Here is a 24,958-nt window from a genome sequence, read left to right on the forward strand (position 1 = left end):
GTTTAATTTTCCACATTTTGCTTCCTACTCGTTCACTGTGTTTTGTTTTTGGTTTTTTATCTAACTTTGTAACTACTCCATGGTGGTTTGGCGACGCAGAGTAGGACACGGTTCAAGAGGTCCTTTTTTATGCCGTCCCTTGCGCGAAGTTGCAATTCCTTATCATTCTGCAGCGCTCTCGGAAACGCCACGATTTCGAAGTGGAATGTTCCACAAATGTACATAAAACATCCGAGGCAAATAAAGTGTCCAATGTCCGGGACGCCTACCGAAGCCGTATACGAAGACCTTTGGTTTTACTTTTTAAGCTTTTTACTCCTTTGCGCTTCCTTTATTTTTATCTCACAACGTCTATGAAAAGTGTTTACCGTGCAACTGTGGAAGGGTAGAGTCTAATGCAGTGCATTTGTGGAAGTGTTTGTAGGGAATATTGTGTGTGCTTTTGTTTTATCAGTTTATGTTTGTACATGGTTGTCCACTCGGAGCAATTTGCACTCCGTAAGAAATCCTATAAGAGTTGATTTTCCATCTGTTTTACACCAAAAGTTGAAGTTGTTCAGTTGAATGCTGAAACAATTTAAGAAATTCATTTATGAACTTTGCATTTCATTTTCATCCCCGGTTATATACATAATTTAAGAATATATTTTCTTAAGTTTTTTCTTTAACACGTTTAAGGGAATCATTCCTTTTTCGATTGAAATACATTTTCCAAAGAAAACAACAACATCTTTGGAACATCCGACGAACACATGAATAGACTTTTAATCATACAGCCTGTTGCTTGAAAAAGAGTCCAAGGAAAAAGCAAGCGATACAATTGAGCAAACAATTTTGAAAGTTCATCAAATAAATTTACTCCCCATTTCAAAGAAGTCTGCGTACCTTCGGAGTTTTGGCACCCTATTTACCGGATACTGTTTTTATGGCGAAAACCTGTTGCTTTCTCGTGTCCGGAAGGAAAATGAACGTTTTCATCCACAGCTATGTTTGGTGGGGAGAAAAGTTTTGCAAAACTGATCCAAAAAAAAGTCAGTGCGGTACATTAAAAGTTGTGTTATTTCATTCACAATAATTACGCTTTCGTCAGGCTATTTTTATTTAAAAATAGGTATAGAATAAACGGAAAAACCTGTTTGATTCTTTTCCATTGCAAGACATTCAAGATTCGGTTTTTTTGATTTTATTTCTATCAATGTTCATCTTTGGGAGGTAATTTAGGAAAACAATGACATATTTTTATTAAAATTAAATAAATCAAGTAAGAACATATAAACATATACTGGTCACAATCATATGTAAAACCAACTCGTACCCAAAATTAAAAACAATGATGTTAATAAAATAATAAAAAGTAAGGGTGAAATGAAACGTAAAGTACTAAAAAGCAGTGCGCATTCCAAAATACGTACAAATTGTTTGCTTTCATTTTCAGCCAACGAGTTTTTACACCGTATTTTCTTCTTCTTTTTTGCAGACGGATACGATGAAAATACTCTGGTCGTACGGCGATCGGGACCCGGTGGCGGGCAGTCTGAAGGGCCACGGGAAAAACCGAGGCGCCCGGTCGATACACTTCCTCGGGCCAATGTTCCGCCGGCCAGCCGACGCCCTGCAGCGGGATGACCTGCGCCAGTGGGACGTCACGGTGAAGAACGTCTCCATCGATGCCAGCATGGACACGCTCTATTGGTGCAAGATTCTCAAGGCACCGACGCTTCGCGAGAAGCATCACATCATCGGCTACGAGGCACTGCTGACGAAGGAAAGGTACGAACGTGAAGCACGGATTCTACCATAATACTTGACCGAAAGGCGCACTCCTTGTACGGTATCTGATAGTCAACTGCTTCCGCTTCACGATCGCCGTGTTTGAACAGCACTCATTTTGCAATATTTTGAGGGCCTGGATGTTCATGCTTTTGATTTCATTTTTCGCCACAAACCAGAAGATTTTTTGTTTGGAAAAGTCCCTTTCAAAATGCGTGGTATTCTAGAGAAGCGCAACTATCAATATCACTATCAATCCATCATGCAATTCTCCCTGCACATGATTACAAGATCTACACGGAAGTGTTTCTATATCAATTATAGTCATGGTTCATTTGGTATTTTAGATTGAAAAACTGACAAACTGATAACATTACCCAATCGATAAGACCCATCTATTGCGATTTATCATTACCGAAACTTTATTAATTTGATATCCAAAACCCACCTTGTTCACAGTCATTGACATTGACTATCAGATTGCAAATGATTGATGCTTATGTTAATTATGACGGCAGAAATGCAGTTTCGGATACTATTTCACATCGGAATAATACGGTGCTCATTAACGGTGTCCTGAAAATTCAGTAAATTTTCCACTTAGGCTCATTCCATAGTTGGACTGGATAGGGAATATCTAATGCAGAACTCTGCCGTAGTTCATATCAGGCATACCATCAGATATTAATGAATGCAAACAATTTCGCTGCATATTTCGTGCCGGTAGCGTAATTAAATATTGTGTTTGCGCAACACTTGTCGAAGCTAATGTTGAGTTGATTAAAATCTGATTGATTGGAATGTAACGACTTAATCAACATGGCTAGGTTTTGCCGAACAAGAATCATCCTTCATGCATCAACTAAAAATAACATTAAACTTTAATTCGTTTTATTCAATAGCTCCACCAAACAACCGCTCGTGCACCATATGACCCTCTTCGAGTGTTCGATCAACTCCTACCCCGGCTCGGACCCTAACTCCTGGGACGTTTGGGTAAAAAGCAGCGGCGCGGTGTGCAACAGCAACCTCCTAACGCCACGTGACTGGGAATCGTGCATTACACCGGTGGCAACGTGGGGCGTTGGGGCATCCGGTCAGTTCCTGCCCGAGCACATTGGCATCCCGATCGGGGGAGACAAGGGTGCACCGAAGTACTACATGCTCGAGGTGCACTACGACAATCCGCGCGCCAAGCGCGTTCTCGATCACTCCGGCTTCCGGCTCCACTACACACGCCACGTCCGAAAGCACGACGCCGGCATCATGATATCGGGCGTGTCCGTCTCCGACACGCACATGATACCGCCGGGCCAGAAGCTGTACCGTAACGTCGGTATCTGTGGCCCATCGTGCACCGGAGCCGTCTTCCCGGCCGAGGGCATCAATATCGTGTCGGCAGCACTGCACTCCCATGTCGCCGGCCGTAAGATGGCCCTGCGGCACGTACGCGATGGTAAGGAGCTACCGCGGGTCGTGGAGGACGACAACTATAGTCACAACTTCCAGCAGATCCGTCAGCTGGAGAACGAAACGAATGTACTGCCCGGAGACTATCTAATCACCGACTGCGCCTACGAGGTATGCAATGTGCAATGCCCGAAGAAACCGAGCGTTGTTTAAACTTTTCTTTCCTTCCTGCAGACCGTTGGACGACGACGGCCCACGCTCGGTGGGTACTCGACCAAACAGGAGATGTGCCTGTCGTTTATTACCTACTACCCCAAGATTGAGCTGGCCGGCTGCTACAGCATGACCCCGGTGAAGGAATTCTTCGAGACGTTCGGTGTGTTTCAGTTCTACGCGATGAACATGACCGACGTGGAGAACCTGTTCCTCTACAATGGCAACTTTCTCGATCTGCTGCCGACGACCGTGTTCCCGAACTTTGCCCCCGGCGGTGACGTAGACGACGAGCAGAACCAGCTCGCGATCAAGGCGCTCCAGAATGCGAAAGAGTACAGCATTGTCGATGAGGAGGACATCCTGTACCGGGAGTCAATACTGAACCGATTGATCATCTCCGACCCGGTAGAGTTCCATGATCGTACCTTCCTGTCGCACCTGAACCAGCTACCGTGGTCCGAGCCACTGTTTACGCGCCGGGTCGAGCAGAGCATTCTCACCGGCAAGCATATGACGTTCTGCCGGGTGTCGAGTGCTTCCCTTTCGGTGGTAAGTGGTTTAAAATTAAATTTTTCATCGCATATTCCGGTATAATTCTTGTTCGAATTTTAATGCTGAATTTCTATAAGCATACTTCATTTGGAATAAAATCCTAACCATTTGAAACATATTTGCATCAATTATTAATAATTTCCCACTACTCTGCTTCTCTTTTCAGGCCTCGGAAATATTCAAATACCCTGCCTTTGACACGTTCGTCAAAGAACCGAGCCAGTGCCCGTACCATCTGTTTATGGAGCTTGCGAACCACGCTTCCACGGCCACCGTGCGCACGATGTCCAGCACGAAACTGCTTATTTTGGCCCTCGTGCTCGTCCTTTATCGACGATTACATTCCAGGACCGCCGCGTTCCATCACTAGCAGCAGCCACCGCTCGCAACATAGAGTTTCTTCTTTTTCCCGGCTCACTAAAATCGGAACAACGCCTTAATGGCCACCTCCAAGTCCAAGGAATTTGGGTGAGGATTGTGTCCCCGGGCCGGGAATTATGAAAACTCTAGCAACAGCAATTTTGCCGGCCAACCGTTTGGCAGTTTCACACTCTTATTTATTACCATTCCCCGTTCCCGTTGCAAGAGGGCTTTCTTTTCAGCGGCCTACCTGTGTGCGGCGTTGTGATGACGCAGGTCTTGTCCATGTTGCTCCTACCGAAAGGGTAGCCACGAGCGTGCTCTACGCGAGGTAGCATAAATCACGCCACGCGCATATTTGGCCCCTGTTTCCCGCCCCTTCCCTCGTTATAATGTTATTTAATAAGCTGTACGACTATAATTTCCTCTAATTTATTAACTACCGCCACGTTCTATTGTGTAATTCGCGTATTATTGCTTTCGTTGCCTTTTATTGTCATGATTAGTCTTTGCTTGTGCCGCTGCATCTACACGCGCTTGCGGAATACGCACCAGATTCTTTTTTTTTTATTTGCTAGAATCTATTCCGTTAAGCACCAGACCACCCCGACCAGGGCTTCCCTATGGCACGATTATATTAATCTTCGTTTTGTTCCGAACAATTATTGGCATTGACAGGCATCTGATTTAAGGACATGCCCTGTTCGAAGTTCTCAGCAATGCCGGTACTGACCATCCAAGAAAATCATGCGAAGAAAACAAATGTATGAAGCTACGGAGATGGTAGAATGGATTTTTCTATTCATCAGGATGAGCTATTGGTCCATTTCCTCGATGCATTATTAATTTGTACAAAGTCACAGGGTATGTCGTCCTACGAGTCCTCGGAAAATATGTGTTTACTTTGTAAACTACGGCCATAAATTTGGCCAGCTAAATTTTTACACGCTTATCATACTGACCACAGCCACTGTTCAGATCGCATGGGAAGTTTTGGTTGGGAGTGCGGTTTAAGACGTAACGGATTAGAAATGCCAAAGGTTAAATCGTTATACATACATCCCGCTAAAGGATCTTGAATGTAAACGAAGCATTAGGTTAAGAAATCTCACCCATTAATTGAATAATCCCAACAAACTATCCATAAGACAGGACACATCGGCTGTAGATAAGTGAGTGGCAAATCTGTCATCATCAGTGCGTTGACGATCAACGATCAGGCCCATACAGTATAAGTTAAAAACGTAAAAGCTGCTGCCGATATTCTTCCCCCGGGAGCTCTGTTAAAATGCCCCAATGGGGGGAGGAAAATGCTAGTGTTTGTAAGTTGAGTTTAATAAGTGATACTAGCAAGTCATGAAAACATTCAAATGCATTTAGAATACTTTAGGAACAGTATTTTTGTGTAAAATAATCTTTTAATTCCACTATAACATAAAACTTTAGCTTAAGTCATCTTTGATTGTACAAGAGAGAAAATCAATAAAGACGAATAAAATAAAAAAACAACCCATAGTTAATTTCTGATGATGGCTTCTGGTCATTAAAAGTTTTTTCGTGCTACAGTCTGTTCTCGAGTTACGCGGTTCTCGACTTACGCGGATTCGGAGATACGCGGTTTTCAAAATTTGACAGTAGATTTGGTTTATTACATCGATTTAAATTCCCGAGATGTACAACCACACGAAAAAATGTGTAAATTACACATTTGCATAACTTACGCTTTTAATTTCGTTTGTTGCAATTTATGTAGTTTGAATACGCTTGCATTGCATTCATATTAATGGACAAAGAAAAATTTTGAATATTCGATGATACATGTACACAATAGCTCGATCTCTTAACTCCTAATATAAACTATGTGTCAAGCAATATTCGAGATACGCGGAAATTCGAGATACGCGGATTTCTGTGGAACGCAAAAACCGCGTAACTCGGGAACAGACTGTATTTTATTTTATGGAACAATCGTTTTGTTAAGGGTGAGTTTAGCTTCAATGCCTTGCATGGCTTTAAAAAAAATCCTTCCACCCAAGTATTGTTTTCGTGCATCGAAACATTATATCCAATGAGCTACATCTGCACGGAGTGTTTTAAGCGAAGTCATTTTAGTTAAATTAAACGTCCTTTTCGTCCGTACACACAACGTTTGTTTGCAAATGATCGAACGAACGAATCATTTAAATTCATCAGATGACAACAGGTCGTTGTGTCATATGAAACTAGTTTCAAAACCGAGCATCCTTCCGGAAACTCTAGAGTATAAACATGTTCTGTTCTGGCCGGTGTTTGAGCTTTCAAAGTTTTGTTTACAAGTGCTGAAAACTTCGTATCTTCGCTTCGTTTATCGTACCCTTTGCTCGTATTTCCCAAAACTTTTACTATTTAGTGGTGATACTGATGACAAAATGGATCTTTTGAAACCCCGAACGGTTCCGCTATCCGAAGAGACGATTTTGTGGTTTGAATTTCTCTTGAAACCGTCTCTGTTGACAAAGCATCTGACTAAAGTCAATCCTGGTAAGCCAGAGTGTATGAATTTGATACTTCTCATATCAGTGCAATATGGTTTGCTTTTCACCCACTAGATCCTTCGGCCACCGACCTTATCACGCAGTTCCTTACAATAGCACCAGAAAGTCAAAACCAAACCGATGTCTCCACGCCGGACCCGGATGGTGGCCCAAACAAAGCCGAAGGACTAAAATATAGTAAAAAGCAGCTTGCACTGAAGATTCTTGCACTCAAGGTAGCGGCCTTCATACGCTGGGATCTGGATAAGCTGGAGCGTTCCCTGACGGTAGCCCGACAGGTCCAGTTGCTAGGCGATCTATGTAGCATTACTGCTGGAAAGATGGTAACATTACCACTTTCGCTCGTACACGAATCGCCGGCCGTCGGTCCAGATGGTTCGAAGCATTCGCTTACCTTCGCACTGACGCTCTACCATCGATGGGTTCTCCGGGCTCAGGTCATTCGAGCGGCGGTGATCAAAAATACGAAACCTTTCAACACACATGGGTACGCAATGGTTTGTGTGAACATTAGTGTAATGTTTAAAAAAAAAAACAAAATTGTTTACCTTTACAGTCCAACCATGCCAGATCCGGCGGCGTTTACCTTGCGCGATGAGTCTTCAATTTCCGCCCTGGAACCGTTTACTCAGCTGAGCATTGATTTTCTCAATCAACTCGCCCAAGATCCGCATGCTTTCCGTGTCCTAACGTACGATTCGTTCGTACCGCTAGATTCTAACACGGAAAACACACAGCAGCGGTTCGACTCAGCCATCGCCATCAAACCGTGCGAACTGCGTGCCCAAATCCACTATGACCTTTGCCAGTACTACCTGTACGTGCAAAGGTACGAGCTGGCGCGACAAAACGTGCTACTGTGTAAGGAAAACTATGCTCAGTGGCAGCGCGAGGAGATTGGTCGCACGGGGCTTCCACCGGCCTACTGCACGGTCGACACAGAAGGCCTTAAGGGCTATCTGTTGGCCTGTGGCGTCACGGGAGAACCGGACGGACTGCTCCAACGGCTGCATGAATCGATTCTCAACCACTACTCGGATATCGTGATGATCCTGAAGGAGGATAACATACGTAAGGAGATTCCAATGACGCAACGCAAACTGCTCGAGCTCAACATTGAAGGATACAACGCGATCGGGAGCACCGACGGCAACCCAATTGAGCAGATGGAACTCGAGCTCGCCGTGGCAGCGCTGAACATTATCCGTTACGTGATGGACGGGGAAAATATTCTCAGCTGCAATGTAGCGCTTCAAAAGTACAAAAATCAGCTTCCGAAGCTAATCGAATCGTTGTTCCAGTACGCAGACGAACAGTATGAACAGTTTTCACTTGCTGAGCAGGAACATTTGAAGCGATACTTTTTCAAAATCATTTCCCTGTATGGTGAGGAGCAGGGTGCCGCCATCGAGGGATTTGTGCAGACGTACTCGAAGGTGGTTTCCGTGCAGGAGTTGAAAGATTTTCGCTTGCAACGGCCTTCATCGGACATCCAGCTTTCGGGTATTGCGGTGCAAAGTGATTGGATCATACCGGAATCAAAAAGTAAGTTTAAGAAGATTTGCCAGAGAAAGTCTTACGAATCAAAGCAACCTTGAAACAAACCTACCGACTAGATGGTAGGTGGTACGAAACATGCTAAACCGTTGGTTTGCCCTTTTTAGATCCCCGTTTAGAACTAGGACAGTTGGAGCGTCAACTCATCTCCTGCACCTCGGCGAATGCCATTCGGAAGCTGTTGGTGAAAATAGCTGGCACAAATCCATCCAAACCGCTGTTCACCATCAACCCTAGCTGGTCGATCCCCTATGCTCTGGAGCAAATACTTATCCCTCTACCGCGGGGCTTCCTCCAAGATTTTGCTTACATTCTGATCGGTAAAGCGCGCGAGCTGACTGCCCGCAAGGATTACCCGACCGCCATCACGCTGCTGACGGTGCTAAAAAACGAAACACAACGTCCCGAGCTGGTGGGCAACCCGCTGGTGGCGAAGCTGGGTAAAATGGTATCCTGGGAAGGACTGCTCGTGCAAGTGCAACAAGTCCTAGACGAGTGGCCCAAGAAACCGGCGGACCTACCGCAGCTCATACGCAACTGCAAGCAGTGTCTAAATGCGTCCGTGGTATCGAATAGTGGCGCCGGAGATCTGGTGCCCCACGCCAAGGTTTTGGAGCACTGTGCAGCTTTGCTGCTGAATTTCAACGAGTGGAACTCACTGCTTATCCAGCCGGACAAGCGCTTCCCGGGCGTCGAACTGTGTTCGGCGCTTACACAAGCGTTCCTTGACATCGAGAAGTTCAAGGGCACAAAGAAAACGAACCGAGAAGCATGGGAGCTGGTACTGCCGATGTTTATTAGCCAACCAGGGTCCCGTCAACGACAACTTGCGCCAGACAGTCCGCTGGTGCTGCTGATTGCTAAGCTGCGCGACCCACTGGTCATATCGATCATGCTGTCGCTGTTGGCCAAGCTTCACAACATTCTAAAAGATGAGACGAACCTAGACATGAACGCCGAGTACATGTTCCTATGGCCAACAAATGTTAACAAGTAAGTGTAACAGAGGATTCGTATTGCGTTTAAATCTATGGAAGTAGTAATTTAAAGTCATACTTTAGTTTCCGAATTATTGGGTAATTAACATCTTTCGTGCATTTGATCATGTTCTACTTTAGCACATCAATCTACAGCATAAAGCTGGTCTCGGAAGCCCTCAACCTCCTGCTCAATCAAGCTCTCAAATACTACCCGAACAATATTCCCTGGCTGAAGCTTAAGGGTGACTTGGAGTTCGTGGCGAACAACCACGAGGCGGCCATGCGGTTCTACGTGACGGCGCTAATATCCGGCACCGAGTACTGTACAGTGCACCTCCAGCGTCCACTGTTTGATGACTTCCTCATCCGTCGCATGGTGAGATGCAGTTCAGCGCTCGGTTGTTTCGTGCAAGCGGCCGTCCTGTGTCAGTTCTTTGATGAAACCGACTACGGGCTAGCGTTTAAGAGCATAAGCGAGAGGTCGGCAAACTTTGCGGACGCCATGGATACGTATTACAGCTGCATTTGGGACCCGACGCTGCTCGAGTTTATCGTCAACTGGCACTACAAGAGAGGCGAGCACAAACGCCGTCTGCAGACGGTAAGAAATGCATCCAAAACACTTTAGAGTTTATTATACACTATATAAAACTTTGATTCTCGATATTTCGTTTTTAGATCTCATTCCTGGGACAGCTGGAACTGAATGCCAACAACAACGAGGAAATCAAACGTGAAGCGGCTGCCGTGCGGAAAAATCGGTTCCTTCGATCATTGGCTAAACAATACATGTGTTAAATAGATCAGAAATAAGTGTATGCAACTGATTGATTTAATAACGTTAAGGTTTTATTGATAGGTTATCGATTGAAAATAAGAATATCGGTTCGTAAACTACACATAATAATCAAGAATTATTTCAAGAACATTCGAACACCATTTATTTTGGCCGGCGACCCCTCGATGCACTACCACCGCTGGTTTTGGCTTTCTTCGCCGAAGAACCACCGATCGGTTTCTTATCATCCGGTTTCCGCTTCGGGGTTCCGGTGGACGGCAGCACCTTAAAGAACGAGTCCAACCGCCCCTGGGTGGCAGTATTTTTGGTTTTCATGATTTTTTTCGCGCCGGCCCGAATTCGATCCTCGTTAAACTGCCGGTCGCCGCACAAGAATTTCACCAGCCCCTCCTCGTCCGGTTCGGACCACTTCAGCTCAACCGATTCCCCATCCTGTACCTCCGGTTCCTTGAATAGCCGGCGCGCTTGCTGATAGTTCCAATCCTCCGGTACAATGTACTTCTTCGTGTCGATGTTCTCTAGAATTTTTTCGATCGTGCGGTGCTTGTTGATCAACTCGATCGCCTTCTTCGGGCCGATGCCCCGTATCGTGTCGCAGTAATCGCATCCAAGCAAAATACACAGATCGATAAACTCATCCTGTGTTAGCTCGAAACCCTTCAGCACTTTTTCGTAGGTAAACTCTTGGACTGGCATTTTCCGTGCCTCGCTGAACGTGAGACGCCGCAGCAGAACGGTCGAACCGAACGTAAGCGCATCCATATCTTCGGTGGCCGTCGCATACACCTTCCCAGCGCGCACCAGGGCGGCACACTGTGCCTCAGCCTCGCAAGGTGCCTCCACGTAAGGAACACCCATCAGGCGCAGCAGTTCTTTGGCCTCACTGACGTGCGTCTTCGTCACCTTCACCAATCGGCGGTTGAACTTTTCCATGTCCTCTACGGCGCCAGCCTCGGTTGCTTTGTCCAGCGCCTTCTGGGCCTCTTCGCGGCGCTCCGCACGTTTGTTCAGCTCACCCGACTTAAGATCCGGCGGTTTACCATCGAACACATACACCGGCTTAAGGCCGTTCTCGAGTAGCCGGATGGTGCGATAGAATGTTCCCATCAGGTGAGACGTCGTTTCGCCATCGACCGACGTGAGCTGGGCGCCTTCAGCTCGAACAGCGATTAGAAATTGGTACAAGCTCATCGACGCATCGATGGCCACTTTTCGTCCTGCAACGAATTAGTGCACCACGTAAATAAGGCATCCGGAAGAGTTTCGATAGTGGACAATAAAAACGCTTCAACATACCGAAATATTGCTTCATTTCCCCTTCCTTCACCGCGAACGGTGCTACATCGGCGATTAGTTGCGAGAGTCCTTTAATTCCCATGATGGTTCGATTAATTACCAAATTTTTTGCGACACAAAAAAACGTAAATAGTGACTGAAACAAATATAAATCCACGGCGAAGAAAGCCGCCGAAATGCGGCGGTTTGTATGCGTCACAAAGCGGTAAACAATTTGTGCGCCTTTTTTGACAGCTCATCGTGTTCCAACATTTGACAATTCCAGTGCAAAACGCGTACCATGCAGCAGATAAAAATGAACTGTTTTACCTTCTCTTTTACTTTATTTTCGCTTCGAAAAAAATTACCAATAATTTTAGAAATTTTTAGATGCTCCTATTTACATTTTACTCAACATAGTAACATAAGCATCATTGAACACGCCTGTTGGTAATGTTCCAAAGTCTGCAGGTTTTGGACAACAAACTGCCGAGGTGGATGTTTATCACTCATCAGGCAATACAGTTTTGAATTCTTCAAGTTTTGATATTTTGCTAAAACATGTCGGCAAACGCCGATGAAGAGAAGAAACTATCGAAAATGGTACGTGTTTTCCGGCGAACCCACGCCGAAATTGTGTCGCATTAGTTGGTGGGAAGCGTGGGCCAGCGAGTGTAGCTATTTATTTGCGTATCCCGGCCGAAACAAGCGGATTAAAGTGAATTGTAAAATCTAGGTTTTCCGACGGTGTACCAACTTTTCCGCTCCCAACGCATCAATCATGTTCTATCTCGCTCTCGCATGTTCCGAATGGACCTGCTTCGGCTACCGTTAGATGCTGTTCACGTCGATTTCTCCTAATGGCGTTGTGTTTGTTTTCTCGTTGACGAGATTTTTTTTCCTACCTCGCGTCCGCCGTTTTCGGCAGCTCACGGCCAATATTTGTGGTGCTATTTTTTGTTTCCTCTGCGACCCTTTGGATCAACGGAATTAATGGAGGGAAAATAATCCTGTGCAGCGGATAGTGTCTCCGTGTCACTTTCAACGCCTGCTTGCAGATGCGCTGCCTCTCTTCCGCTTGTCGTGGCCGTGCACAAATGTATGTCACACGCTTTCCCGAGAGCAGCAGCCGTCGATTCCAGTGAAAAGCACACATTGACCGTGATTAAGTAATCGCCCGACAAATTATTGCTCCATTTCTTAGGAGCGCGTCTACCTGTTCGCTGGAATTTGAAAAATGTGTTTAATTATTTTCAAGATTTTCTTCGTACTTTTTCCCCGATCGAAATTCTGTTTATAATCTAAGCGTTGCTGTGGTGCGTATTATTAATTTCATATTTACAATTTGTTCCATATTGCACACATGCACACGTACATACGCGGTGGCGGCGCTTGTAATCTTCCGGGATTAGGCTGAAGAACGTGAGGACGGGAAGAGCATCGAAATGCCGGCAGCAACAACGGGTGGCGGTGCCGCTGCACCTGTCGATGTTGGCAACAAAACCGATAGCACGGCTACCGGCGCAGATAAGAAATCATCGACTACGGAGTCGGAAGATACGAACAATGAGTCCAAGAAGACCGCGGACAACGATGGTAAATTCAAAACAAAACCGTTTCGACTTCGTAACCATGCTGTTTTTCTAAAATTTTCTTGTTTGCAGGCGTGGAAAAGGTAAAAAGTGCAACCGATCTGGAGACCGACGACAAAAAGAAGCCCGTTGACACAGTGGCTGAATCTGGTGAAAATGGCAGCGAAGTGGAAAAACCAAAGGTGGCTGAGGCAAAGGGGAAAGGACGCAACGGTGCCAAGAAAACGGTCGGTAACGACGACGATGAAGACGATGGTGATGGAAAAGAGAAGGAAGAAGGAGATGACGATGGGGAGGATAAAAGCCACGGCAAAAGTTTGGGCTCGATTGCACTGATCGAGGCAAACATTGGTAAGGCGAAGGCCGACGCGCTGCAGACGCTGCACACGATCATTTACGATGCTCCGGGCAAGCCGATGCTGCTGAAGAAAAACCTCCGCAAGTTCGATGGGTTCGATTTCGCAGTCGATTCGAGCGAGTACCGAAAGCGGTTGGCTGCAACGGAGAAAATGGATGTCAAGAAGCTCGCACTGACTGCCGAAATTCTGGCACTGGACAAGAAGGGTAGCAAGGAAGAGCTTGCCAAACGGATTTGTGCGTTTCTGGTGAAACCGGATGGCGATGAAGAGCTCCCGGAGGAGGACGATGAAGAGATGGGCGAAGAGGAGGGAGAGGACGAAGATGGGGAAAATGAGGACGACGACGAGGAAATGAGTGAAGAGGAAGAGGAGACACCAAAGAAGAAAACCCCCGCCAAGCGCGGAGTAGCGTCTGCTACTCCAGCACGCGGTGGCCGGGGTGATACGGCGTCTTCAAAGTCCTCCAGTGGACGCCCGAAGCGTTCTACTGCCGGTCGTGGTTACCAAGGTGTGTGTATGACTACTATGTTACAAACATGTGGCTCCTACGTTTCCTTTCATTTACTTCTATGTAGAATAGTGATGCTATCGGTTTTAGTTTTTCTTTCTCTTTATTTTTGTTCTCTTGCTTGATAATCACTCCAGATAATTCCTTATACGTAGATTATTCCACCTCGGAGGAGGAAGAAGAGCAGACGGTGAAGGTGGGCCGCGGACGACGGGCACGCCGTGGATCAGACAGTGGTTCCGATGTAAGTTTCCAAACCCATGAAGTTTTTAACATCCAATATTGAGTAGGCATTTCTTTTTCGTTTATCGTGTTCTAGTACAATCCATCTGCCGGATCCGATTCAGATGCGGGCAAGCGAAAATCATCCCGAGCACCGGTTCGCGGTAGTCGCACTTCAGCACGGAACACTCGCAAACGCTATAGCGACGATGAATCTGAAGAAAGCGTCAGTGAAGATGATTTCAGTGAGGTATGGGACGCTTATCTTACTGAGGAAAGAAGAATATCCGCTTCATTATTCACATCGTTTGTGCCCGCTTTTTTAGGATGACCGGCGGAAAAAGAAGGTCACACCGGCTCGCGGGGGTCGTGGACGACCCAGTACCGCTTCTACTGCCGCCGCTGGCCGTCCTTCCCTACGTGGCCGAGGACGCAAGCGAAAAGCAGAGACCGAAAGTGAAGAAGAAGAGTCTGAGGAAGAGGAAGAAGAAGTCGATAGTGAGGATAGTGAGAAGCCGAAGCGTAAATCGGCTGTGGTCGCTGGAAGAGGAGCAAGTAGCCGAGCAGCGGTGGCCAACAGTAAAGGGAAAAATGCAACACCAGCTAAAGGTACGAACGCCTGTTGCTTGGCGACAAATCCGATACGTGTTTGCTGATTTGAGATGATTTAATCTTTCGATTCCTCACTCCGTCAACCCTAGGGCGAGGACGACCAAAACGGGCAGCTGCCGTGAACAGTGCAAATAAGAGAAAGCGTGGACGTGCCGCAGCCAGCTCGTCGGGTGAAGAGGATGAGGAAGACGAAGAGGAGGAGGAAGACAACGAGGAAGAGGACGATGAGCCCGAGCCGGAAGACAATGAATCGGAGGACGAGAAACCGTTAGTCAAAAAGGCCAAACAGGAAAAGGAACCAGAAAAGGCGGCTGCACCCCCGAGCGTAAGTCAAACATGAGCAAACACATGTGTAAAGCTGTGTTTCTAATCGTCTATAACATTTGTTATCTTCTAATGCAGGAGGAGGATATCAAAGAGTACCTCAAAGAAATCCTGGAGGAAGCCAATCTGGAAGATATCACAATGAAGACGGTTTACAAGAAGGTATACGCCAAGTATCCAGAGCATGATTTATCACACAAAAAGAATTTCATTAAGGCAACAGTCAAATCTGTGAGTTTTACCACCAACAATATTTTTTGTCTGGATAATCTAAAGATTTTTTTCTTTTCCATTCACAGCTAATAACTACGTAAAGCCTACGGATGTTTTATCAGATTCGAGTATGTCATTTAAATATCAGTTTCTTTTAAATATTGTTACAAAACACAACCGACCAGAAGAAGATGCGGGCACTACAATGTGCACGGATAGTAACCGATTGAAAATGCGTTATGCGTGAAGCACTTAGTTTGCCACAATCAAAGTAGAAGTAGAGGAACAATACACAACAGGAGCAAAACAGCGGCCAATGTGATACGTGAGCCTTTTTGCATCGGTAAATCCACGTAGCAGCATGTAAAAGGTTGTATTGGATGAGACAACTGAAACTGCAAATGAACACTATTTGTTTAAAAAGGCGAAAGCAGAATCATGTTGTTACACCAGCAGAAGCAACAAGAGCAGAAATCAACACAAATACTGTATAGAGAACGAAATTTTCCGAGCACATGCTCGCCAGTTTAGGACACACAGTAGGACGGCGTTCTGGTTGGTCGGCGAATGTTTTCGCAGGTAGTATAGAGGGTAATGGTGATCGGTTTGTTCAAGCAGCGAAAGGAAAAGCGATTTTTTGTCAAATCAAAAGAAAATCCACTAGTACACACGGTCCCCTCTTCGTATTTTGCACACCGATACATTATTACTCACAGAAAGGTAAACACACAAGATGAATTTAAAACGTGAGGGTAAAACACGAGAAACAAAGTTGTTAGGTAGCCATTGAGTGAAGGAGCACAGAAGATTTATTGCACTCTCGGACGCCGGTAGCCGCCTAACGATAGGCTCGAAGGAAGGCAAAATGAGAGAAGCGTATCGGGAAAGAAAATGCACAGCAAATAGAAGAGTTTATTAAGGCTTTAATAATAATTGCACGATTCTTAGACAAAGCAAAAAACATAAACTAAAAGGAAGGTTTGACGACACAAATTACACCACGTTTCGTCTCCGCCGATTGTAGGCGTGAGACTCAGTGGTGGAAATAAAATGAAAATATTAAAGAATAGCAGACAGGGACAAAGGGTTTTTAGATAATGACAAAATTCTAACAAAAATTCAATCTAGAACACGCGCGTTTTAGAACTAAGGATCGTATTTTCCTTCAACCCGGCTTCTCTCTCCGGCATGTAACATCACTGCAGTGCAAAAGTGGTCAGTGGGATGAATTGATAAATGTAATAAATGTAACGACGTTGAGTACAACGTGAAAGTATCGTAGGAATGGAGTGAGTGTGCTTTTTAAAACATACGTCCCCAGTATCGTTTTCTATTTTTCATTAACCATCACATTTGTAATATGCATACTACAAATACAATGAACACGAAATGGTTTCAGAGGGTAGATGGTAAAGTGTGGTTGAAACGACGGTCGGCAATTGCAGTTATTTAAATTGAATAACTCTCAGATATGTACAACACAATGAAATGGCGATTTTTAGTCGTCTATTCAACCGGTGTAACATAATTTTGAAAATTATTGTGTGTTCTAATGCACCAATAACTCTTATTAGTAAAAAATTAAATGACACAGTTCCAATAAATATTCTTCATGTTCTCGGAATAAATTCTGCCTCAAACTGCTTGCTTAAAATTTGTAGCAATCCGATGTAAAGTAGGAAACAAGGATAATTACACCACGGTGCCCAAACCGATAATACAACGCTATAGTATAAACGGATATGGACCGATTCATCTGTCAAAAGATCCTTGGGCAAATGTGACAGCTAATAGGGGTGGTCCACCATAGTGATGGGAAAACTGAATCCCTACAGGGATTCGAATCTTTCGATTCAAATCCATTCTGAGATCCGGATCTTCAAATCTGAATCCCAATCCGTCATATCATACATGCTCATCTAATACCGATTTGTCTTATGATGTGTTTAATTCAATGAATGATTTACATAAGAATATCAGTATAGTTGACATTATTCTTCTAATTGTATTCAAACAACACGAACAATTTAGTCCTTTTTGGGAATATGCAGCCTAACTGATTTAGCCGAGTTCATTCCAAGAAGAGTAGCATTTATTATGTTTTAAAAACAATTATGACAGCGTTATCATTCAAATTGAATCCATCGTGGGTCACTGAAACAGTGAAGCAAGTCTTTTGTGATATTTTTCCGCACTTTCCTGGCGGGCACTTTATCGCGGAACGAACATGTATGATGCTCTGATAACATTTTTCACAAATAGCGCCTCAGACATGGCTGATATCATGTATTTCAAGCTAGACAGGTAAGTAAACTGGTGCTTTGCGTCCATTAAAATATATCTAACGTATTTGAGATATTCGATTGGCTCGAATGAGCTGTTTTATTCACAGGTCCAAGTTTATAAGCCCCCCACTAGCTCACTTTTTTCGCCGCTCTTTTTTGGCGGGAAAAGGCGAATTCTCTCCCAACATTTTTAGAGATCCGGGCGAAATATGCTCACGACCTTGCCGCGAGAGGAAATTTCATCTTTTCTCTCGACGTGAGCTGATAGAATAACTAGAAAAGATGGATAAAATGTAATATGTTCCTTGAGACAAAATTACTCGTCTTGCAAAGACCTTTCATTTGAGGGGTCATTTGTGGAAATCGGTCAAGAAACTAAAAAGTTATGCGAGAATTGGCTTTTTTAACCTAAATTGCCAATCGACCTGATTTACCTTTTCGCCCCCTCGGGCGAACACATTCCCACCTGTGGTTTTTATCAAAAACAAGAAAGTACGGAAACATCTACCTTCAACACAAATGCGCGTCTTGAAAAGACCTTTCATTTAAGGGGTCAATCGTGAAAATCGGTTGAAAGAATCAATAGTTGTTAACAAATAGGCAGATTTGGCTTTTTAGTAATCGAGGTTTATCAACCTTGTTCCCAGTAGAGTGCTGTCTCTTTTCCACACAATTAGTTTTCTCAAAAACTAGAAAGTATGGATGGATCCATTGTTGTACAAAGTTGTGTGTTTTGAAAAGACCTTTCATTTGAGGGGTCACATGTGCAAATCGGTTAAGCAATCATGAAGTTATTATCAAATTTGTTATTTCAGCAGAAAATACGAACCAAGGTATCTGTACCTTCGTCCCATTCAAAAGTTTATTTCATAAACTTCGTTTCGAGGTGGAATCTTTGTTGTATCAAGATGTTTGTCTTCACAAGACCTTTCATTTGAGGGGTCAATTGTGGAAATCGGCTCAGAAACTAACAAGTTATGCGAGATTTGGCAATTTTAGGCAGTGCAAACAGCGGAAACATTTTGTTACAAGTAGGCTTCGAAATATTTCAAAAAAACGTTAAATTTGCAGCTTCCACACGCACACACTCACCAAAAGTGAAACTTTCGACCGCCAACTTTTTTCAAGCAAATACTTGCCTGATTACGTTCGATGTAAAAGTTTCCGGTATACATTTGTTGCTGTTCTATGATAGAACAACAATTTGTTGAGAAACGATTGCGTCACCGTGCCTTTTAAAGTTTAAATCCCGTTAATTGAATCAATCCCGGTTGGTGTCCTTTTGCGTAGCACCGTAAATGGAGGAGTGACAGTTTACTTATTGTGTTTATTATTGTTTCCAGATAATGTTCCGAGAAAATATTAAAAATTTCACGATCCAGTCGGAGGCAGAGGGGGATCATACGGTAAGCAAACTAGCATCGCAGCTGGTTGTTGTGGCAGCTCCCGAGGAGCAATCCCGGGACCCGAGGTCCTTTGGCCCGTGATGATGGCAAGCGTGATGAGTTTATGAAATTTCGTTCGTTCGTTTGTGAATGAAAGTACAGTGAGTCCACATAGTATTCCTGTAGAGGAAAATTTGTTTTTAACATGTTAAGATTTTCGTTTGATTCAATGACACTTTTTAGCCTACGTGGCATGGAATTGACCTAATTTGCCGTGCCGGTGGGTTGTATTCTGTTCCATTCTTCTTGCATTGCGTGTTTCAACTCATCCTTGTCCGTTTACGAATAGGATCATGTCCGCAAATCGAGTTGTGAATCTTCCTTCAAGTACGAACTTCTTAAAGCCTTTTTTACCGTTGTCTTTCAAAATTTGGATGTAATGAAGTGCAACTGCCCCACTGCTGCTGCACTCATGCACCTCCACACCATTTCGGAGCCTTCACCTTTGTTTGCATTTCATTTTGTAATTAAGAAAACAGCTTTATTACAAATGCTTCGGGTTGACTGGTTGCCGAACAATTAGTTAGTTATATATCCGACCTTTTCGCTGCCTATTTTCGAGTGTTTTTTAAACGGAGAATCGATCAATTACCGATTGAGCATTAAAACGAAGTCAACCCAAAAGTTTTGCTATCTCGTTGGTAGACTTGCATTCATTATACAATCGTACGATTAGTTTTTCTGTTCAAAGGTTATCTCTGACGCCTTTTGATCTATGTCACTTGCGTGATCTGCCATCAATTAGATTCGGAAAAGCGCACAGGAAGGCGGTAAATTTAGATGAATTCTTATGCGCTAGCAAAATATCAATCAATTCCTCAATACAAATGTTTGGTTTAAATTAAATTTCAATTGTTTTTGGGGCCATTCATTTATAGCTGCTTGGGGCCCCTGGAACCGTTAATACGCCTCTGGTAGAGGAGACACTACAAAAGCAGGAACAGCAGCAACAAACACAACAGAACCAAAAGAGGCAACTGCCAACGCAGTCATTGCTAAAACAGCAACTGCAACAGGAGAAACAAAAGCAATTTCAGAAGCTTCAAAAGCAACTGCCAACGCAGCCATTGCTAAAACAGCAACTGCATCAGGAGAAACAAAAGCAATTTCAGAAGCTAAAAAAGCAACTGCCAACGCAGCCATTGCTAAAACAGCAACTGCATCAGGAGAAACAGCAAGAACAACAGCTAGTGCAACAACAGCTATTGCAACAACAGCTACTGCAACAACAGGTATTGGAACAACAGCAACTAGTACAGGACTTGATGAAAGAGGTATTTTTTTCACTTCAACTATTATTTTTTTATCTCTTTACGGTATTTTCTGGTTCTACTAATTATCTGCTTGTCTGTTGTAGGTTGATATATATAAAAACTATATTAAAAACCAGCACCTGCAGCTGGAATTAAAAGACAAACAGCTAAAACAACAGCAGCAGCAACTAGTAGAGAAAGATAAACTGCTGAAAGAGCAGCAGCAGCAACCACCGCTGTGCAGTTCTTGCGGGTATAAAGTTCAGCAAAAACAGGTATGGTATACCATATATGTAAGTTATGAGTTTACTCGTAACAAATTTATAAAAAAATATAATTTTATTTTGTTACCGCTTAAGTCGGTGGTTGGAAATGAACTGAAGTTACAATTATGCTTAAATTATGCCCTGCCACGTGTTCACCGTCGTCTGCCGTGTAACTTGTATACCAGAATATTGGGAGCTTTCGGATACGTTTTGCTCTATCGATCGATATGGTATATCGTCCAACAAGTTTTCAATTTTAGGATACTTGGATCACAAAGCAATCGCGAACGTTGGAAGTAATCCATCGATATACTATAGTATCAATGGATAAAACGGCTGTCAAACGCGAACAAATTTGTTGAGCAGTTGCTATATCGATAGATATTGCTATCGCGAACGCTAGCAGATGAACCCTATCGATCGATATACTATCCACTGCTATGGACCAGTCGATAGCGAGTTAAAAGTTTATTTTTGATAACTAACACCAGTGCGCATCACAGTTCCTTCCACAAAATTCACTGATTTTATTGATTATTTCTTTTCCATTTATTCCATCTGTTTACCAAATGTATCAATTGAGCAGTAAAAACAGGATACTTGCTTCCAGCAGGATGACGGTTGTCGTCCATGTGATTTTAACTTCCATAGAAAAGTAGCTATTTGGCAGCCAGAAGACAGGTTTCTTTATCGACTTCGTTCCCGATAGGGGTCATTGTTTTTATAAATATGATTGAATCAAATTATAACGTGCTACGCGATAAATAAGGTTCGTGGCCTTCATAGCTAGCTAAAACGAGCTGGGTTACGATCGAAGTACCCAAATATCTGGTCGCAAGCATTGTTGTTCTGAACACGAGACCTTCTGGAATCCTTAAGCGTTCCGACGAGTTCTCTACGCCTAAGACGGAGGAAACAGTGGCGTAATTCTAACCCTTCGGACTCGCCCTTCATAAGGCTCGAGGCTCGAACTTCAGCTCCGAACCTGGTCAAGAAATTGATGAAATCTGTTAAGGAAAAAAACCTTACAATCGGTTCAGTACCGAGCCAGTCTAAGCCTACGACGGAAGAAATCCAAATTATAAGCAGTTGGCTAAAGGAGACACAATTATACTTTCAGACTTGGACCTTGATAGAGAACAAGGTGTTGATTTCTTACTCCACGAGTGTCTTAATATGACCGTCTTGGAAAGAAACTCCATGAAAGTATATAAAACTAAAATCGCTCCTATCTTATAAACAGCGTTTGATAGATGGAAGATCTTGCTCCAGAATCCAAATCCATGCATGCCTGAATCTTTTTCAGCGTAAACGACTTCTCTCTCTCTAACTCCTACGCGTTAAACTTGTGCAACTATCTGTTTGAACATTCGCGGGCCCTTGCTCAATGCGGGTCCTTGACTAAGCCTTCCGTTAATGGTTTAGGATCACGATTGCGATCATTACCGAGAATTTATATGCATTCTGTTACTTTTGGTCTACGATCTAACTATGTGCCCTCGAGTTTGCTTGATCCAACACTAACAAACAAATGCAATATCCTTGCAAGTTTTGCGCTAGACCACTGTACCTTTTCTGGTATATTTCAAACAATTTATGACCCATCTTTTGGTTTTTTTTTGTTTCTTACTTTTAGTTCTAATTTTTCCTTTTTTAAATTAACAATTTTTTTTAATTTTAGGACGAAAACATCGAGTCCGAGTTTATTGAAATGTTCCGGGTACTAAGCTGCCTTTGGGACGAGAGCTCTGCAGATTTTAAAAATGCAGAAAAAAAAAGACGCCAAGCTGTCGATAATGCGCCACTGTAATTTAAAAAGCCTCAAACAAGTTGACAACAAAATTCGCCAATTGACATCCCGATACCGTAAGGAAAAGGATCGGTTGGAGAGCTCGAAAAGATCAGGCTGCGGTACTGATGATTTATACAAACCCACGTGGCAAGGGTTTTATAAGATGGACGAATTTTTGGGCAACACTTTCCATGCAATAGGTCCTTGGAAATATCCTAGGCAATGTAACTTGGACCCGTATCCGAAGATGGTAAGTGAAACACATTTTGGTTTTGAAAATCATTGGCAATTGTTTATACATATTCATACATTTTTATTTTCAGAAACCTGTGAAGAATCCAGCAACCAACAGTTGCCCTATAGAATGGAGGTCCATTCATGGGTAGGATACGGTGGGAAAGTGTTGCCCAAAAATTCGTCCAACTTAGCAAACCTTGCCACGTGTTTACATATATCATCAGTACCACAGTCAGATCTTTTGGAATTTATACGATCGTGTTCCTTACGGTATAGGATACTTAACTGGCGAATTTTTGAACCAGCTTGTACATATTATGTTATTCAGATGGCAGTGCTGCATAATCGAATGCTTTGCGCCTTAGTTTTCGGCATTTTTTAAATCTTCATATTCCTCGTCCCATAAGCAGCGAAATATCCGGAACATCTCGATGAACGCGACCAGTTGGCTTTAACACCTTGCCGTCCGGAGACCCCATATGGGGTCCAAAAGCCGTATCGGTTATCTTCTGGTCACATCATTGTGGTGTGCTGTCAACGGTCACTAGATACCCGCCACATCCAATTAGTTGTAAACAAACATCAAACGGAATGTAAACATTATTCATAGGGCGCTTTATTGTAAGTACGTACATTAGAATTAAGAAACAAAGAAAGGGCTTAAATAGGGCGACTAGATACGGAGGAACTGGTGCAAACGCACCAGTCGTAAAGCGTTGTGACACCGTGAATTGTACGGATGTCAAAGTGTTAAAAAAGAAAAGCCTAGTCACAGATGGTGGTGCCACATACAAAAAAATATTAAATATTTGAAAAATGAATATTATGTATATATGTATATAGTTATGAGTTAGTCGTTACGATTTGTTTAAAAAAATACAATTTTAGTACTACCGCACCAGTCAGTGGTCAGGAATGAACTGACTACAATTTTAGCTTAAAACTTTTTCGTGGCACGTGTTCACCGTCGTCTGCCGTGTCACTGATATATACATGTTTGAAAGTAAAGTAAAATATTTAGTGTATTCTAGGGTATATAAATGAACTGCGCTATAAAAATACTAAGTTTAGATTTACAAAGAATATTTGCTGTGAAAAAAATCACTTGAATGTGCTATGGAAAACATGTACAAATCCTAAGGTATCTAATACAAATTATAAATATAAGTCATATGATATCTAATATAAATTTGAGCAAATGAAGAAACTATTAGACTCGATCTCAACGAAACTAGGTAATGTAATACAAATATAGCAATTTAGCTCAAAGCAATATAAATAAAGTAAGTCAGTGGGAGCGTGGTCCTAATGCGCAACCGACCACTTCACCATAGTAACCATTATAAGTTGTATTTTGCCTATTATTTATTGAAGTTTGATTTGATTTGGTGCAGCCTAATCTACTTTACTAATAACTAGCTGATTCACCCGATTTTATCCTGAAAGAAACAAATTCAGACGAAAGAATGTTTTCATTCAGTATCTTTAGTTTCACACTCTTAAATTTTATCATTTTTGAAATCAGAAAACAATGGAATAGTATAACCCTAATGTGATATCCCGTGGAACACATTGATACACCAGGGTTAAACACGTCCGTTCTTTATTCCCGTTCTCCAACGACTGACTCCAACTCAGCTCTCTCCACTTGATACTTGTTCCGCTCGCATCACCTATAACCCTAGGTATAATACCTAATGCCTAGTAGCTACTACACTGCGTCCCAAAATGATAGCCTCACCCAGTTTTTTCGCTCATATGCTATTTTAAATGATCGCAAAGTAAAATAAACGATAGAAACATTTTCCTTAATCTAAAAGAAATGTGTTTCACTTCTAATTTATCAGAAAGAAAAATTAATTATAACATTTTGGTCAAAAATTTAAAAAAAATGGAGTGTCCCATAATGACAGCCTCACTTCAAAAATCGGTAAAAGAGTAAATGAGGCCCCGGCCGCCATGTTTTCGATCGTGGCTACACCTCTTGTGGACGTTTAAACTGAATGTATGCAATTGGTGATACATTAGTTCGTTAAATTCAACCTACGAGTATTTGAATCGTAGTGTGTACCGTTAATTTCGGCTACGCAATCATCCTAGCGGGTGCAGTATGAGGGGGGCCCACGGGCCCCCTTTATTTCGCAAAAATATAACAAACTCTCTTTTTCGGTAGACCTAGCGCAGTCCGCTCGCTGCGCTCGCTGCGGGCGCGCCGCCGTTTCCAAATCATTTCTTCGGCTAAACTCATTGTTTCATGCTGTCCATCATGTGTGGTATAGTTTACTTACTAGTAACTTAACATGTAAAAGTATGTTAACCCGCATTCAACCTCCACTGCGTGATTAGTTTAAACCGTTATGTACTTTTAAGCGAACCGTTAGCGTTCAAAAATCGAAA

At 43.2% G+C, this 24,958-nt stretch overlaps 5 protein-coding genes across 7 annotated transcripts in view; 4 read left to right on the plus strand and 1 right to left on the minus strand.

The window, feature by feature from the left end:
* LOC131260610 (MOXD1 homolog 1) overlaps positions 1 to 5,793 on the plus strand; it is a 43,898-nt gene extending 38,105 nt beyond the window's left edge. Inside the window, exons 3-7 of one of the 2 annotated variants that reach the window (XM_058262380.1) lie at positions 1,478 to 1,784; positions 2,690 to 3,351; positions 3,415 to 3,675; positions 3,748 to 3,945; positions 4,115 to 5,793. In XM_058262380.1, the coding sequence (XP_058118363.1) occupies positions 1,478 to 1,784; positions 2,690 to 3,351; positions 3,415 to 3,675; positions 3,748 to 3,945; positions 4,115 to 4,318 (1,632 nt within the window). In that variant the 3' untranslated portion in view covers positions 4,319 to 5,793. Of the gene's footprint in view, positions 1 to 1,477; positions 1,785 to 2,672; positions 3,352 to 3,414; positions 3,946 to 4,114 lie in introns of both variants that reach the window. The other variant, XM_058262379.1, reaches the window with a different exon arrangement.
* Positions 5,794 to 6,647: 854 nt separating this feature from the next.
* On the plus strand, positions 6,648 to 10,292 carry LOC131260607 (integrator complex subunit 8). The gene is made up of 6 exons (XM_058262376.1): positions 6,648 to 6,828; positions 6,897 to 7,329; positions 7,399 to 8,387; positions 8,507 to 9,392; positions 9,518 to 9,980; positions 10,058 to 10,292. Exons 1-6 carry the CDS (start codon positions 6,717 to 6,719, stop codon positions 10,175 to 10,177), a joined length of 3,003 nt encoding a protein of 1,000 aa, XP_058118359.1. The 5' UTR covers positions 6,648 to 6,716; the 3' UTR covers positions 10,178 to 10,292.
* LOC131260620 (flap endonuclease 1) lies at positions 10,207 to 11,671 on the minus strand. Its single transcript, XM_058262390.1, has 2 exons — positions 11,475 to 11,671; positions 10,207 to 11,395 (listed from the first exon to the last, which is right to left on the minus strand). The coding sequence occupies exons 1-2, from the start codon at positions 11,554 to 11,556 to the stop codon at positions 10,320 to 10,322; spliced, it is 1,158 nt and encodes a 385-aa protein (XP_058118373.1). The 5' UTR covers positions 11,557 to 11,671; the 3' UTR covers positions 10,207 to 10,319.
* Positions 11,672 to 12,001: 330 nt separating this feature from the next.
* LOC131260613 (protein DEK) lies at positions 12,002 to 16,860 on the plus strand. 2 transcript variants are annotated; one of them, XM_058262381.1, is made up of 9 exons: positions 12,002 to 12,056; positions 12,866 to 13,049; positions 13,118 to 13,912; positions 14,050 to 14,156; positions 14,232 to 14,384; positions 14,461 to 14,743; positions 14,836 to 15,071; positions 15,149 to 15,301; positions 15,370 to 16,860. In XM_058262381.1, exons 1-9 carry the CDS (start codon positions 12,015 to 12,017, stop codon positions 15,382 to 15,384), a joined length of 1,968 nt encoding a protein of 655 aa, XP_058118364.1. In that variant the 5' UTR covers positions 12,002 to 12,014; the 3' UTR covers positions 15,385 to 16,860. The 2 variants fall into 2 exon arrangements, with proteins under 2 accessions (XP_058118364.1, XP_058118365.1); XM_058262382.1 differs by having other exon boundaries at positions 14,068 to 14,156.
* Positions 16,861 to 17,555: 695 nt separating this feature from the next.
* Positions 17,556 to 23,016, plus strand: LOC131265907 (probable basic-leucine zipper transcription factor Q). The gene is made up of 5 exons (XM_058268253.1): positions 17,556 to 17,587; positions 19,759 to 19,783; positions 19,892 to 20,287; positions 20,371 to 20,541; positions 22,972 to 23,016. Exons 1-5 carry the CDS (start codon positions 17,556 to 17,558, stop codon positions 23,014 to 23,016), a joined length of 669 nt encoding a protein of 222 aa, XP_058124236.1.
* Positions 23,017 to 24,958: the final 1,942 nt, after the last annotated feature.

Source organism: Anopheles coustani, chromosome 3 (genome assembly GCF_943734705.1).
Source record: "Anopheles coustani chromosome 3, idAnoCousDA_361_x.2, whole genome shotgun sequence".
Classification (NCBI taxonomy): Eukaryota; Metazoa; Arthropoda; class Insecta; order Diptera; family Culicidae; genus Anopheles; species Anopheles coustani.